Source organism: Quercus lobata, chromosome 5 (assembly GCF_001633185.2).
Source record: "Quercus lobata isolate SW786 chromosome 5, ValleyOak3.0 Primary Assembly, whole genome shotgun sequence".
Lineage (NCBI taxonomy): Eukaryota > Viridiplantae > Streptophyta > Magnoliopsida > Fagales > Fagaceae > Quercus > Quercus lobata.
In genome coordinates, this window is record NC_044908.1 from 62,396,273 (window position 1) to 62,411,698 (window position 15,426).

Below are 15,426 nucleotides of genomic sequence, written 5' to 3' on the forward strand. Positions count from 1 at the left end.
ATGGTGTTTATAACCAGAAGGAAAAGTTTGTGCCCATAGCGCGAAACTTAGCATTTAATAGCAGCATTTCACATGGACAATACAGTTAAACCTTTGCGTCTTCTTTGTAATGAATTCGAAGGAGGTCTGTTGTAAAAAACCCATGTTATGCATTTAGCCTTTCTCAAAACACACTCCTCAAATGTGCACCAACCACACAGCTGCAGGTTCCTTATAACCCATTACTTCATCATGCATAATAATTGTGAATTTCAGTTTCAAACCATCTCTTGCTATACTTGTCTCTTAAAAAAACTGTCAAGACAGAACAAACCTACCTGGATTAGTTTTCACAAACGAGAAGGTAAAATACTAGTGTCATTATCTTGTGGTCATTGTGGAAGTTTACAGCCAAACAATTACCACATACCGTTTCTTTTTCTTCTATTTTCTTTACCGAAAACAATTTGAACCTTCAGCTAGGGCTTGTTGTTGGGGCAGCTTTGCTGGCCTGGAATTTCTTGTTGAAAGAATCAGAAAGGCACCACATTAGCTGACCAGGGATCTCCTACAAGTGTTCTACTCTGCATTTCAAAATACAAGAAGATACTCAAAAAATATTATTGTTGTCAGTGAATCTCTTGTATGTAGGCTTTGTAGAAAGATATTGAGAAACCCTTTAATTAATTATAATCATCAACTTATCAAAATTAATTCTAAATCACTATTCAGGCATTTCTTTTCCAATTTCATATGATACAGAAGATGAAAACAGAATTGCTAGTATAAAATATGAAGACATACCGACATGGTTGCAATGGTTTATTATATTCTCTTATGTGAAAAATATTGGGTTGGTTAATCCATATCCTTGTGATGGTGCCTCTCTTCTCTGATGACCATCCTAAAAAGTGATGGAGAAATATGGTGTTCAATTGGCTTGTGTTTATTCGTTTTGAGCTGAAGTTAGCTGTTGATTCAAACAATTTCTCCTATATTGGGAATAATATCCTCTTAGATATATATAAGCCAATGGCAGGTCATCAGCAGTCTATTATCAATAGGATATTACCAATTCTTTTATGAATAACATGGTGACAAGCTGTGTTCCAAAATGAACTAAGCAATCTAATTTGTACCTCCTTGTATGCTCTGATATCCTTCTCTTTTTCTTTGTTCAAGATAAGGTGTTTCATATCTATATGATATCGAAAGACTGAAGCGTGGCATTTGTAGTTGCTATGGTCCTGTTGAGCCATATTAGTATAGCATTTTAATTCATTTCAGTCCACTTTGGTTGTAAAATGTATTAGTAAATAATTAAATATGTTAATTAATATTTGTCAAATAATAAGGTCTTTTTAAATAATGCATCTTATGAATATTTTTATTTAATTTTTTCAACAATAAAAAGAAAATTTAAATGATATCATTTACTAACTAAAAAAATCACAAAGCAACATAATTGATTAGTTATACATCAACAACATTACAAGAAAATTCCTAATTATTTTTTGTGATACTGTAGTTAGTACAAATTTTTCTACATATGAGTCTCACAAAACTATATAATATCCAAAAGATTAAGCATAACATTATTGGTTTCTATACTCCCGAGTTAAATCAATATAGCATTTCGGCCCATTTTAGTCCTTTCCTTCAACTTTGGTCATTCAGTCCACTTCTACCCATTCACTCTTATTTGATCCACTTTGGTCTTATTCAGCCTAATTCAGTCTTAGTCGGTTTATTCGGCCCACTTTGGTCTATTCAGTTAAACTAAGTCTTATTTGCTCCACTTCAGTCCAATTCGGTCTTATTCATTCCACTTCAGTCCATTCGATCTTATACGGTCCACTTCATTCTATTTGGTCCACTTTGGTCCATTCAGTCCATTTTGGATAATTGGGCCTTAAATTAATTCTTTTTGTAAATTGCCTTTTTCATTTTTAAGCTCAATTTTTTTTTCCTTCTTAATTTTTGGGTTGAAAAGTATGAAATTTTATTTTATTTGGACCAAATTCTTTAGCTTTGACCTAAAAAATACAAATAAAATAGGTATTAGAAATATGAACCCTAATAAAATTTGTAATTGTATTCTAGTGCTGGTTAAAGTAGTCGTGTGGAGATTCGGAGAAGCCACAAAACACTGACAACTGATTGCCAAAAGTAGACACTTTGATAATATTACGGAGAATGAGGAGAGTATTTAGTGAGCTGGTGCTTGCACTTTGAAATTAATGGTGGCCGGCACCTAATAAGAAGAAAGGGAAATTTGATCATATTGTAATGGTGGCAGATATCTCCAATCAGATTTTGCCTCTAAATATTTTGGAAAAGTTAAAGAAATGGAAAAGTTTTGGAAAGGAAATGAGACTATTAGTTGAAGATTACTGTTAGCTTCTAAATATTTAGGAATAAATGTTTAGGCTTTAATTTTATGTAAGTTGGCAAATTGAGAGCAAAAATATGTCTAGTTTAAGTGTTATACACTGCTCATGATGGTTCAAGTCAAGGTTCAAGTCAAGATTCAAGAATAGTCAAGCTACAGAAAGAAGAATTCAGAATCTGCAAAACTCGACCAATCGAAAGAAATGCCCGACTGATCGAAAATCGTGTTTTGCAGAATTTTATTCAGGCTCAAAGCCCGCAAAACGTTTAGGATTTGTGTCCAACACTACCTAGTATAAAAGGAAAACCCTAAATACGTTTCAAAAGTTCTTGGAAGTCTTATGAGTTACTCCTGTGAGATTTGTGAGGTTTCTATAGCCTTCTAACTCAACAAGCATCTACCGAAAAGAAGATCTGTATACAAGAATTGGTGGAATAAGTTGCTGCATACAAGATCAACTACTACTAATGATCTAAAACTTTGAGGGGGATCTCAGAGTCACAAATGGGGGTGTTTATGTTCAGCAAATTCAGATAGAAGAGTCCGTGAATTCGGAATTGTATGTGGTCACATGAGTAAGTACTACAAGAGGTAGTTTTAAATTTAGGGGAAAATCTATTGTAAAACTTTCATCCTATGATAGTGAGTTTGTTTCCTTGAGGATAGTTTAGCTTAAATCCTCTCCAAATTTTTTACCTTGCTTGAATTGTTGGTTTCATTGGTTTTCCTAGGTCATTATATCGCTATCTTCAGTACTTTTTCGCACCTAGTGATATGATTGTTTTTGTTTAAACTAAATCTCAATAATAAATCTAAGTAACAATTTGATTAATTAATTAGGTTAAACTATTTGGTTTACAAAGGTCTAAACAAACTAACAATTACTGACAATATGTATTCGTGGGGGCATAGGCTTGTATTTGTGCAATCTCCGAGTACTTTATCATAACATTCAATTTACTCACCACATACTAAAAAAAGATCTACTTAATCAGCTGCCTGCGATGGAAGTTAATAATGCAATATTGACCATTAAGACCACTTGTGACTTGTCCTGTTTAGTTCCTTCATTGGATTAACATGTGACTCCTTACAAATAGAATTGGTTTTGAACATCTTATGATCTTATGAATATGAATCTCAAGTTCTCAACAAGGCTTTAAACTGATGTAAGTGGATCTATAGTTCTATACAGCCAACTTCTATTAGTTGGGTTGAAAGTTTAGTTGAGCTGCATTGTGCAGGAAAAAAAAAAAAAAAAAACAAAAAAACAAAAATTGTTCATTTTCAAGTACAACTTATCGTCATAGGTAGTTTGATTGCCAGATCTCTTTGAATTGATTATTGATATAACATATTATTTGAACACCCTTGCCATGTCAAGGTTTTGGAGTCAGAAGGGAAGGGGGGAGTGATCATTAGCATTTAAAGGTTGCCAAAAGAGATTACAATTTTCCTTAGAGAATACCATTTTCCTTGCCTTCCTCTTCCTTGTCCCAATCGATTATTATTTTATGTAACGGTTGTATATAACATCCCTCTCTATGTGAGAGGGAATAGTATGTAATCGCTACACAAAATATCAACTATTCTCTCAACAGGGAGAGGAAAAAAAAAAAAAAAAAAGTCAAATTACTATTTTGGCCTTTTAACAAGATAATGTTGGCAGCCCATACAAAACACCCACACACTATCCAGTAGAAAACAAAATTAATGTTTTGTTACATACTGTAGCCAAAATCACCACATTGAATCGAATTTAGCCAACCGGATCGAAAAGGGCAAAATGCACTTGGATGGACCAAAATTGAGTCCAAGATGTAACTAATCTCCTAATTTGATGTGTAACTGACCCATGTGTACTAATTATATTTTGCACATGGTTAATTCTATTAATCACATGGGACTTTACAGGGCTATTACTATTTACTGACAGGAGACTTGCACTCTTGATGTTCTGTTTCACAAGTGCTTTACATGGTCCATGATGAATGAACCCAAAGTGCAGGTGATGCCATTTTCACTCATAACTGAAAATAACTGAAACAACCATTCCCTATATATATATATATATATATATATAATCCTTATTTTGGAGTTCAGGCTCTCTCAAAAACTCACAAGAAACACTCTCTCTCTCTCTCTCTCAAAAGCTTTTTGTAGAGATATCAATGGCTAACCAAGATCAAGACATGGTTGATCTTCACTCCGCCATTGCCAAGATGTATCGTTGCATTTATGCATTGCATGCAGAGACTGGCAAAAATATCATGTATCTTGAGTCACTGCAGGAGAGTACACAACTCTTGACAAAGTGGTTCACTGACTTGATAACAAAGCCTTTTTTTTTCCAGCAGGAGAAACTGCTAGACTTGATGCACATCGTGAATGAGGTTCCAAATTTATTGAAGAGTTTCAGTGATGCAGCAAGGAGGCAGTACTTAGGTAAGGTGATAAAAGCCTTCGGAGATATGATAGGGTCTGACTTAACGGATGATCAAGATGATAAACTCGAACAGGAGGCTAAAAGATTGGAACAAGATTCCGGCATAATGTTAGCCGCAGCAAGTAGTGGTGTAACATTCAAGAAAGAAGAAGGTGGCGAGGCTTCAGATCAAAGAGAGCAAATACTGAGGAGTAAAAGTGAAGAAGGATTCAAGAAAGAACGAGTCGGTGGAACTGGAAAGAAGAGTTCGATGGAGTGCATAAAAGAGTCTATAGAATCTGATAAGGAATTTGGGGTTCTGAATGTGAAAAGTTCAAGCTTGGGATTATGCTGTCTCGTTTGATCGTTGATTTCATGTTTCTGATGTCAGGGAAAGAACAATGGGCAGAAAAGATTGAAAGTTTCAAGTCTGAACTTAAAGGTGTCAGTATTAAAAACGTGAACTCCATGGTGATTAACAAGATTATCACTACTGGAAAAGGCCAAAATTGATGAACCAATGAAAGGAAAGTGGGCTGGTATGGAGCAAACAAAACTTTGAAAGCACTCAGCAAGGAAAGCTTGAACAGAAGAAGCCCAATTGATGAGCTATTTGATAAATACCTTGAGAAAGCTCTAGATCTACTCCAACCTCAATTCATCGTGATATCTCTGCGTTTGGAATCTATTATAAGTCATCCACTTCCTCCCAAATCACAAAACTTAATGAATGTGGCGCTGCCCGACTTCATATGTGATCTCAAGAAATATGAGGAGAAGCTGAAGCGTATAGGGGAGGATATTAATAAACTGAAGGCAATGGTTTCATCCAAACAAGAGCGTAAGGACGAGAAGATGACTGAGACTTGGATTGTTGTAGAGTCTATGATAGCTGAACTGTGGAATCAATCAGAATCTTCATACAAGGAGTAAAGGTTTTGAAGCTCAATTTAAAGGATCTTGTAGTGTCCAAAGCTCCCACACAAAGGTTAAGAAGCTGCAAAGGTTGAATAATGATAGATTAGATATAAATTTCTGTTCTGTTTACAGATTTGATCGATGTTGTGGGATTTCTTTAGTTTTGTTGGTAGTAGTACACACCGCTTGTTAGTTTTTTGGTGCAGAGATTTAAACACCAATTGTACTTAGGGAAAATGGATTGAATGTGTAAGCTTTTGCCAAATAAACAATTTTTTGAAGAATATTGTTATTGTCTGTGAATCTTTTGTATGTATGCCTTACAGAAAGATATTGAGAAACTCTTTTATTAATCATAATTATTATTTTATCAAAGTTAATCATGAATAATTTTTCCGACATTTCTTTTCCAATTTAGTAAGATACAGAAGATGGAACTAGTATAAAATATTCGAGACACGTCCAACATGGCTTCAATGGTTTATTTCTTTTTATTAAGTGAAAAATTATTGGGTTTCTTAATCTATTTACTTGTGATGGTGCCTCCATACACTGACGACCATCTTAAAAAGTGGTGGAGGAATATGATGTTCGCGTGGCATGTGTTTTTCTTGGATTCCTTTTAAGTGCTGAGCTTAAATTGGAAGATTGTTTGTAAATTTGGGTCATTTTAAAGCATATCAACAAAATTATCAAACCTATCTCATATTAAAAAATGTGAAACAAAAAGACAGAATTTGGTTAATATTCTATTAGTTCAATTCAAAAAGTGTTGTAAAATGTCTTTGGAGTTTGACAGAATATTTGGTATGCGTGGTCAGCCTGGGAAGGACTGGAATTTAAATTGGCTTCTCTTCTACTAAGTGGAACTTTTATGAAGCCTAACTCTGATATAATGGAACCTGTGTGCATGACCCAATATATCAAAATCGTGTCAGACTCTTGTAAGCTTGACCAATGGTGTTGATATAACCAGTAGGAAAAGTACATGCCCGCAGTCAAGCTACACATTGAAAGCAGCATTTCACATGGACAATACGGTAAAACCTCTGCATCTTCTTTTTAATTAATTCTAAGGAACAGTATTGTACCAAACCATGTTCTGCATTTAGCCTTTCTAATAACAAATTTCTCAAATGTACACCATCCACACAGCTGCAGGTTGTTGCCTTTATAAGCCAGTACTTCATGCATAATGGTAGAGAGTTTCAGTTTGAACGACGTCTTCCTTTACTTGTCTCTAGATTCCTCGAGGTTCTCTTTATGGAAGGATAACTTGCTTTTACTGTAAAATAATAGAAAATAACAACAAATGGTTAGCAGCTTAGAACTTGTGAGTTGTAAGACATTGTTTAATTCCCAATGCAGTTATCCTTGTTCCAGTTTGTCAAAGTCATCAACTCAGTATTTCACGGTGTGCATATAAATGTGGGTATAGTTAACCTTCTCACAGAGAAATGAGAGAGATGTTAGATAATTTGATTTAACCCAAAACAAAGTATTGCAATTGAAGAGTGCCTACCATGTTGAAATCCAGCATCAATCAAGTACATCGTTCTAACTGACAGTGGGAATTGAGGGTGAGACTACAATGCTAGGTAGTTTACAAAGCCAAAAATTTGGGGGTAAGACATGGTTATCTACCCCACATGTATAAAGGATAAGCAAGCTCCATACTCCATACCCTTTTTCCCCTCTATTTTAGAGCACCAAAATTCTGAACTCCTACACCATATGATATTTATAGGCCAAGACTTCATCATAATGATCAAGGGGCAGCAACAGAGTTTCAGGTCATTGATATGGGACGTGCTTAAAAACCGCTAAAGATATGGAGCTGGAACTCTTCATGTTGGTTGCAATAGAATTCAATTGAGGCATGAAAAAAGCCACAGCCAGGTAAACTGATGCAGTAGGCCATAAACTACTACCTTAAATACACAGAGGTCAGCCAATTGAAGTTGTACTGTTTATTAGAATAAGTTGTACTCGAAAATAAAAATGGGATATCTGGCAGAGGATGCAAAAAGATCAAAGCACAATGCAGAAGGTGGAAAATCCTGCATGCAAGCACAGCAAACAATAAAGGGGCAAGGAAATTAATATTGTATGCAAAGCAAACTGAAAAGGGTATTTTTGTAATTAACCCATGACAGAACAAAAAGGCGACGGACATAACAAGGTTGTCAACTTCATTCATGAGAGACAACCTTGTTGTAAAGTCTACAGCTCCACCCCATACCTGATGGCTGCATCTTGGGCATAGTAAGCTGAAGACAGTAAGCTGAAGAGACAGTGAGCTGAAGAGAATAAGCTGAAGACACTAAACTGAAGACAACAAGCTGAAGAGAGTAAGCTGAAGACAGTAAACTGAAGACAATAAGCTGAAGACACTAAGTTGAAGACAGCAAACTGAAGATAGTAAGCTGAAAATAGTAAGCTGAAGACAGTAAGCTAAAGACAGTAAGCTGAAGACAGTAAGCTAAAGACAGTAAGCTGAAGACAGTAAGTTAGAAATAGTAAGCTGAAGACAATGAGCTGAAGAGAATAAGCTGAAGGGGATATATGAATCTCTAACGACCCTGACGAGGGAGTAGGCAAAGCTGACGACCCCAACGAGATAGTAGGCAAAGCTAACAACCCTGATGTGGCGTGAAGCGTCGTTCCAATCAGACCCGTCAACCTCACTTATGTGGCGTGAAGCGTCGTTCCAATCAGACCCATCAACCTCACTTTTGTCCATTGGCAAGTGACAGTAGGGAATCAAGAACTTTAGGGCGACGGGGTCAACTCGTTGACATTGGAAAGCTGACGGCTCAAGGCTGTAAGGGACACACAAAGCTGACGGTTCCGACATAACCTTGACTTGGCTTCCATGCATGGGTATATAAGGAAATATCTTGCACATCACACTCAGTGTTAAACTCCTACAAGGAAAGGATTCCGCAAAATACGCTCACAAAGACTCTTATAAGGAAAAGACTTCTACAGCAAGAAAAATAGGTCAACCCTCTACTACTATAAAAGCCTTAATACCCTCACTAGCCAAGGTACGCATAATTGACCTCGCTCTAACATTTTAGAGTTGTGAGAAGTCCTAACTTGACCTTCGGAGGGTATTTGGCCAGCACCACACTGGTGCTCTCTACGAGGTCTTCTCTTTTTGTTGTGTAGGTGTTGTTTCGAGTGTGCGAGAACTGTGTGGCTTACTAGTGATTTTTTCGGTATCATCAGTTGGCGTCTTCTGTGGGAAATACGAGTAATCAGTCATTGTTTTATCCCTAAGACAAAAGGTCTATACTAGATTGATGGCATCAGCCAACCAAGAAACTGGAAATCCCCTCACTGCTATAGAATGGCAACTGCAGACACTCTCTGCTGCGATTGAGTGACTTACCCAACAAAATAAAGTTTGTATGCTACGAAACCAAGCATTGGAAGTGCAAATTAAGCAGCCACAAGAGCATCAAGTCTTATCGCATGATCAACATAGAAGTGGTCATAATCACTATCCACCCCTTCGAAATATTACAGAAGGGAAGAGCAAATAGAAGAGAAGGCTGACGACTACAATACTATAGGACGACGAACGATTGGCCAAAGAGAAGGCAAGAGACCTAGACACTCTAACAGTCGACCCATTCGCTTGACCCTACTAAATGCTCCTATCGACCATATACTTACACTTATCAAAAACGACCAAAGTCACTTACGGGAGGACGGTCTAAATATTAAGTTGCCTACGGCTGGACAGACCACCGAAAGGTGACGACCAGCAAAGCTGAAGAGTAAAAAGACTTGTTCTTAATCATCGCCGTCAGGTGACGTCTAACAAAGCTGAAGAGTAAAAAGACTTCCTCCTAAATACCACCGAGAGGTGACGACCAACAAAGCTAAAAAGTAAGAAAACATACTCCTAAGCACCATCGAGAGGTGACAAGCAACAAAGCTGAAGAGTAAAAAGACTTACTCCTGAGCACCATCGAAAGGTGATGACTAGCAAAGCTGAAGAGTAAAAAGACTTCCTCTTAAGTACCACTAAAAGGTGACGACCAACAAAGTTGAAGAGTAAAAAGACTTCCTCCTAAGTACCACTAAAAGGTAATGACCAACAAAGTTGAAGAGTAAAAGGACTTATTCCTAAGCAACACAAAAAACTCCATTCAAAACGGATGAGTTTCCTACTGTCTTATGGGCATATTAAACGACAACACGAAGCCCTGCAGGTGAAACTCCATTCATACTAACATTTGGAACCAAAGCAGTGCTACCAGAAAAGGTAGGACTTACAAGCTTCAAAACAGATAACTAAAATGAAGAGAAGAATGACAAAGAGCTATGTCTCGATCTTGACTTACTGGATGAAGTAAGAATAGGTATTGAACAAAGGCTAGCTTTGTATCAAAACCTCATGGCTAGGCATTACAATAAACAGGCAAAGCCAAGACACTTAGATACAGGTGAGCTAGTTTTAAGAAGGGTAGCGCTCGCCACCAGGGACTCAACACATGGAAAGCTAGTCCAAACTGGGAAGGACCTTACAAGGTCGTCGACCACTTCAGGAGAGGTACTTACCACCAAGGGACACTTGATGGGAAAAAGCTACCTCACCCTAGGAACGCTGAGCACTAAAGGGAGTACCACTTGTGCTCACAGTTTGTTATTACTTGCTTATTTAAGACTTAACTTATTTTCCAATGAGCTTAGCATTTGAATAGAAGCATTTTCTCCACCTGTGATGCATTAGGTAGAAAAAAGTGAACAACCAATACCGGCTACCCTTCTACAATGTCTCCGAGGTAGTGAATGATCAACTCAAGTAACGAAGGCAAACATGGAAGGGGGGCAACAGACGAGGAACATTTGTACAATGCATCAACTCAAAATATCATCTCCCAAGGTGAGCATCACCTTTCAAGGTGAACCCCACTTCTCAAGGTAGCCCTCACTTCTCAAATTGAAAGTCACCTACGGGTAGACACATGACCAAAGTTGCCTATGGGTGGACAGTCACTATACTAAGTCACCTATGGGTAGATGCATGGCCAAAGTCGCCTACGGGTGGACGATCACTACATTAAGTAACCTACGAGTAGACGCATGACCAAAGTCATCTATAAGTGGACGGTCACTACACTAAGTAACTTACGGGTAGACGCATAACCAAAGTCGCCTACGAGTGGACGGTCACTACACTAAGTAACCTACGAGTAGACGCATGACCAAAGTCACCTACAGGTGGACAGTCACTACACTAAGAGCATTTGAGGAACTGAAGGCGTACCTTGCATCTCCACCACTCCTCAATCCATCCAAACCCGATGAAGAGCTTTCCCTCTACTTGGCTGTATCCCCCACGATTGTTAGTTTAGCTCTCGTCCAACAAGCGCCAACGCTTCAACAAGACCTCATGGCTAAACACTACGAAAGGAAGGCGACAGGCACCTAATCCTCATCCTTACGGGATGGATTGACAACCAAGGATGCCTATGAGCACTTGATCCTCATCGAAAACTAAGTCCCATCTACAAGATGGACAGAAAATCAAGGATGCCTACGGGTACCTGTTCCTCATCCAAAACTAAGTCCTACCTATAAGATGGACCGACAATCAAGGAAGCCAACAAGCACTTAATCCTCATCCTTACAGGATTAATCGACGTTTTGAAACACCAACAGGCACCAGATCCTCATAGCAAGCTAAGTCTTCCTACCTACGAGTGGGCAGACGAACTAAGCCACTAAAGAGTGCCTTAGTCAAAAATTTAAATCTTTCTACCTACAGGTGGACGGATGAACCAAGCCACCATAAGTGCCTTATATAAGTCTTCCTACTTACGGGTGGACAGACGAACTGAGCCACTTACGAGTGCTTTGGTAAAAAAATTTAAGTCCTGTGGGCAGACGAACTAAGCCACCAAAGAGTGCCTTGGTCAAAAATTTAAGTCCTCCTACCTATAGGTGGACGAACGGACCAAGCCACCCATGAGTGCCTTATATAATTCTTCCTACCTACAGGTGGACGGACGAACTAAGCCACTTACAAGTGCCTTGGTAAAAAATTTTAAGTCCTACCTATGGGTGGATGGATGAACCAAGTCACCCACGAGTGCCTTGGTAAAAAATTTAAGTCCTACCTACAGGTGGACGGATAAACCAAGTCACCCACAAGTGCCTTGGTAAAAAATCTAAGTCTTCCTAACTATGGGTGGGCAGACGAACTAAGCCACCAAAGAGTGCCTTGGTCAAAAGTCTAAGTCTTCCTGGAGGATGGACAAACTAGGCCAATCATAAGTGCCTTGGTAAAAGATCTAAGTCTACCTACCTACTAGAGGACGGACGAACTAAGCCATTCACAAGTGCTTTGGTAAAAATTTTAAGTCCTTCTACCTACGGGTGGACGAACGGACCGATTCACTAACAAGTGCCTTGGTAAAAGATCTAAGTCTCCCTACCTACTGGAGGACGGACAAACCAAGCCATTCACAAGTGCCTTGGTAAAAAATTTAAGTCCTTCTACCTACGGATGGACGAACGGACCGATCCACTAAGGAGTGCCTTGATAAAAAATCTAAATCTTCCTACTTATAGGGTGACGAATGATCCAGTTTACCAAGGTGATGAACAAACCCCAAAGATGATCGCATCAAGTAACAATCCTCCAATTAGATTGCTCATAGAGTGGGGGGCAAGAAAAAAACCCCCCCAACACTCTACGATTACAACATAAGCCTTCATATTCCACACTCGTCCACTTAGTGACGACTACGGAATGAGGGGCAACTCATAAGGATATTTTTAGACCTACAAAGCTAACAACATGACAAGACTGACGAATACATTTCCATGGGCAGATAGATCCAGAGGAAGCGAACCTCAATTAGGCGAACCTCAATATGGACGAATCCAACAAAGGGGATGGACCCTAAGTGGACGAACCCAATAGAGGGGGACGCATAGTACTCACGTGGCTCCCACGCGGTTGGAAATGCTCATTGATAAGAGAAGTTTTGCAGCGCTAGTAAATTAATCCAAGTTAGGCGAAGTCGTCAGTCTCACTAACACGACCATAGTGCGAGCGACGACAGAATGATATTGACGGTCCCATCCTAAAGCTGACGAGAGCACCTTGTTGGTCAATCGACACCCAAAGGTGACGACTTGGACAGTTAGATGGGGATAAATAGATGACAAGTGCATGATTAAGTCCGTAAGCAGGTTCACCCCGTCAGGATAAGGTTACTAACTACAGCAAACAGACGGATCTATAACTAAATAGACGGATGCGTCTCTAAACTGGCGAAAACATATCTTGAGGCATCACATATAAATGACCCTTACACGACGTTAACTCCATAACCCGTCAGCTAAAGCTGACAAGGCTGTGGATTAGGGGGCAGCTGATAAGGGTAATTTTGTAATTAACCCATGACGGAACAAAAAGGCGATGGACATAACAAGGTTGTCAACTTCATTCATGAGAGACAACCTTGTTGTAAAATCTACAGCTCCACCCCATACCTGACGGCTGCATCTTGGGCATAGTAAGCTGAAGACAGTAAGCTGAAGAGAGTAAGCTGAAGACACTAAGTTGAAAACAGTAAGCTGAAGATAACAAGCTGTAGAGAGTAAGCTAAAGACAGTAAGTTGAAGATAGTAAGCTGAAGACAATAAGCTGAAGATAGTAAGCTGAAGACACTAAGCTGAAGACAACAAGCTAAAGATAGTAAGCTGAAGAGAGTAAGCTAGAAATAGTAAGCTGAAGACAGTGAGCTGAAGAGAATAAGCTGAAGGGGATATATGAATCTCTAACAACCCTGACGAGGGAGTAGGCGAAGCTGACGACCCCGACAAGGGAGTAGGTGAAGCTGACGACCCTGACGAGGTAGTAGGCAAAGCTGACGACCCTGATGTGGCATGAAGCGTCGTTCTAATCAGACCCGTCAGCCTCACTTTTGTCCATTGGCAAGTGACAGTAGGGAATCAAGAACTTTAGGGCGACGAGATCAACTCGTTGATGTTGGAAAGCTGATGGCTCAAGGCTGTAGGGGACGCACAAAGCTAACGGTTCCGACATAACCTTGACTTGGCTTCCATGCATGGGTATATAAGGAAATATCTTGCACATCACGCTCAATGTTAAACTCCTACAAGGAAAGAATTCCGCAAAATACGCTCACAAAGACTCTTATAAGGAAAAAACTTCTACAGCAAAAAAAAGAGGTCAACCCTCTACTACTATAAAAGCCCCAATACCCTCACTAGCCAAGGTCCGTATAATTGACCCCGCTCTAGTATTTTAGAGTTGTGAGAAGTCCTAACCTGATCTTCGGAGGGTATTTGGCCGGCACCACACCGGTGCTCTCTATGAGGTCTTCTCTTTTTGTTGTGCAGGTGTTGTTTCGAGTGTGCAAGAACCGTGTGGTTCACTGGTGATTTTTTCGGTATCATCACAGACAAATCAGGATTGTATATGGAGAAAGGAAGGACCAGAAGTCCTAAACCAGATCCTTTCCTTTGATGTATTCCACACTCCATAAATAAATATAAATATCTACCTTTTAATTAAAAAAAGAATCCTTGAAATTTTTTTAAAATCTCAATGTGTTATCCCTTGGTCCCCGTGTGGTAACTTAACAAATGACAATTTCTAATGTGACAACTTTATTTTGTAACCAAGTCCTCCAAAAATATTGTGATCCTTTAAATTTTAGTTTTGGAAAATCAACATGTGAGCATTATAAAGACATAAAAAATGTCTACCACATCAGTATTTGCTATTTGCTAGTGATGATAAGGTAATAAGTCAAGGGACACAACATTTTTCATAAATACTGAAATGGCTTATTGTGATTGGTACAACAGGCACTGCAATTTATAGAGCAGCGTAGAGAGATACAATTACATACAAAAATAAGTCACCTAACTAAACCATAATAAAAACCTTTAACGTAACTAATCTCCTAATCTGATATGTAACTTGATCAATTTTGCACATTTTTCACATTTTGCACATTGTTAGTTCTATTAGTCACATGGTTAACTCCATTTTGCACATAGTGAATTCTATTAGTCACCTGTGACTTTACATGAGACTGAGTTGCTGCATGAAATTAAGTTATCAATGCAACCAAAAAAAAAGTTATTAACTTTATATAAATAAAAAAGAAAAAAGAATAAAATCTATATAGTTTAGAATTTACCCATTGCTAGAGTCACCAAAAATATTTTTCTACACCAAAAATATCATAAGTTCATTTACATTCTGATTGATATACATACAAGTCTCTCTTCAGCGAACCCAAAGTGCACCAAATAAAATATCACCTACAAATGATGCAATCTCTCACTCATAACTGAAACAACCATTCCCTATAAAATCCTGTTATCTTGGCTCTCTCTCTCTCTCTCAAAAGCTGTCAAGATTTCCCAAACAAACCCTTTCTCCATCTCAAGTCAAAAGCTTTTGTAGAGATAGATATCAATGGCTAACCAAGATCAAGACACGGTTGATCTTGACTTTGCCAGAGTTAAAAAGTTGATTCATTACTTGGAAACATTGGATACAAAGACTAGCGAAAAGATCATGCACCTTCAGTCACTGCAGAAGAATATAGAAGACTTTGAAGAGGTTGTTGACAGGCTAACAAAGTCTAACTTTCGATTAGAAGATCTTGTCAGATTCATGGAGACCGAGAACGAGCTTAACAAT

At 38.5% G+C, this 15,426-nt stretch overlaps 1 protein-coding gene across 1 annotated transcript; it reads left to right on the forward strand.

Moving 5' to 3' along the window:
- Positions 1-4,324: 4,324 nt before the first annotated feature.
- On the forward strand, positions 4,325-5,948 carry LOC115988836. Its single transcript, XM_031112455.1, has 2 exons — positions 4,325-4,379; positions 4,729-5,948. The coding sequence occupies exons 1-2, from the start codon at positions 4,356-4,358 to the stop codon at positions 5,158-5,160; spliced, it is 456 nt and encodes a 151-aa protein (XP_030968315.1). The 5' UTR covers positions 4,325-4,355; the 3' UTR covers positions 5,161-5,948.
- The last annotated feature ends 9,478 nt before the right edge of the window (positions 5,949-15,426 follow it).

Excerpts from the sequence above, each read along its gene's own strand:
- LOC115988836 (XM_031112455.1), top strand. The coding sequence starts at position 4,356 with ATGATGAATGAACCCAAAGTGCAG. Across the intron at positions 4,380-4,728 it reads TGAATGAACCCAAAGTGCAG|GAGAAACTGCTAGACTTGAT; the intron begins GTGATGCCATTT and ends TTTTTCCAGCAG.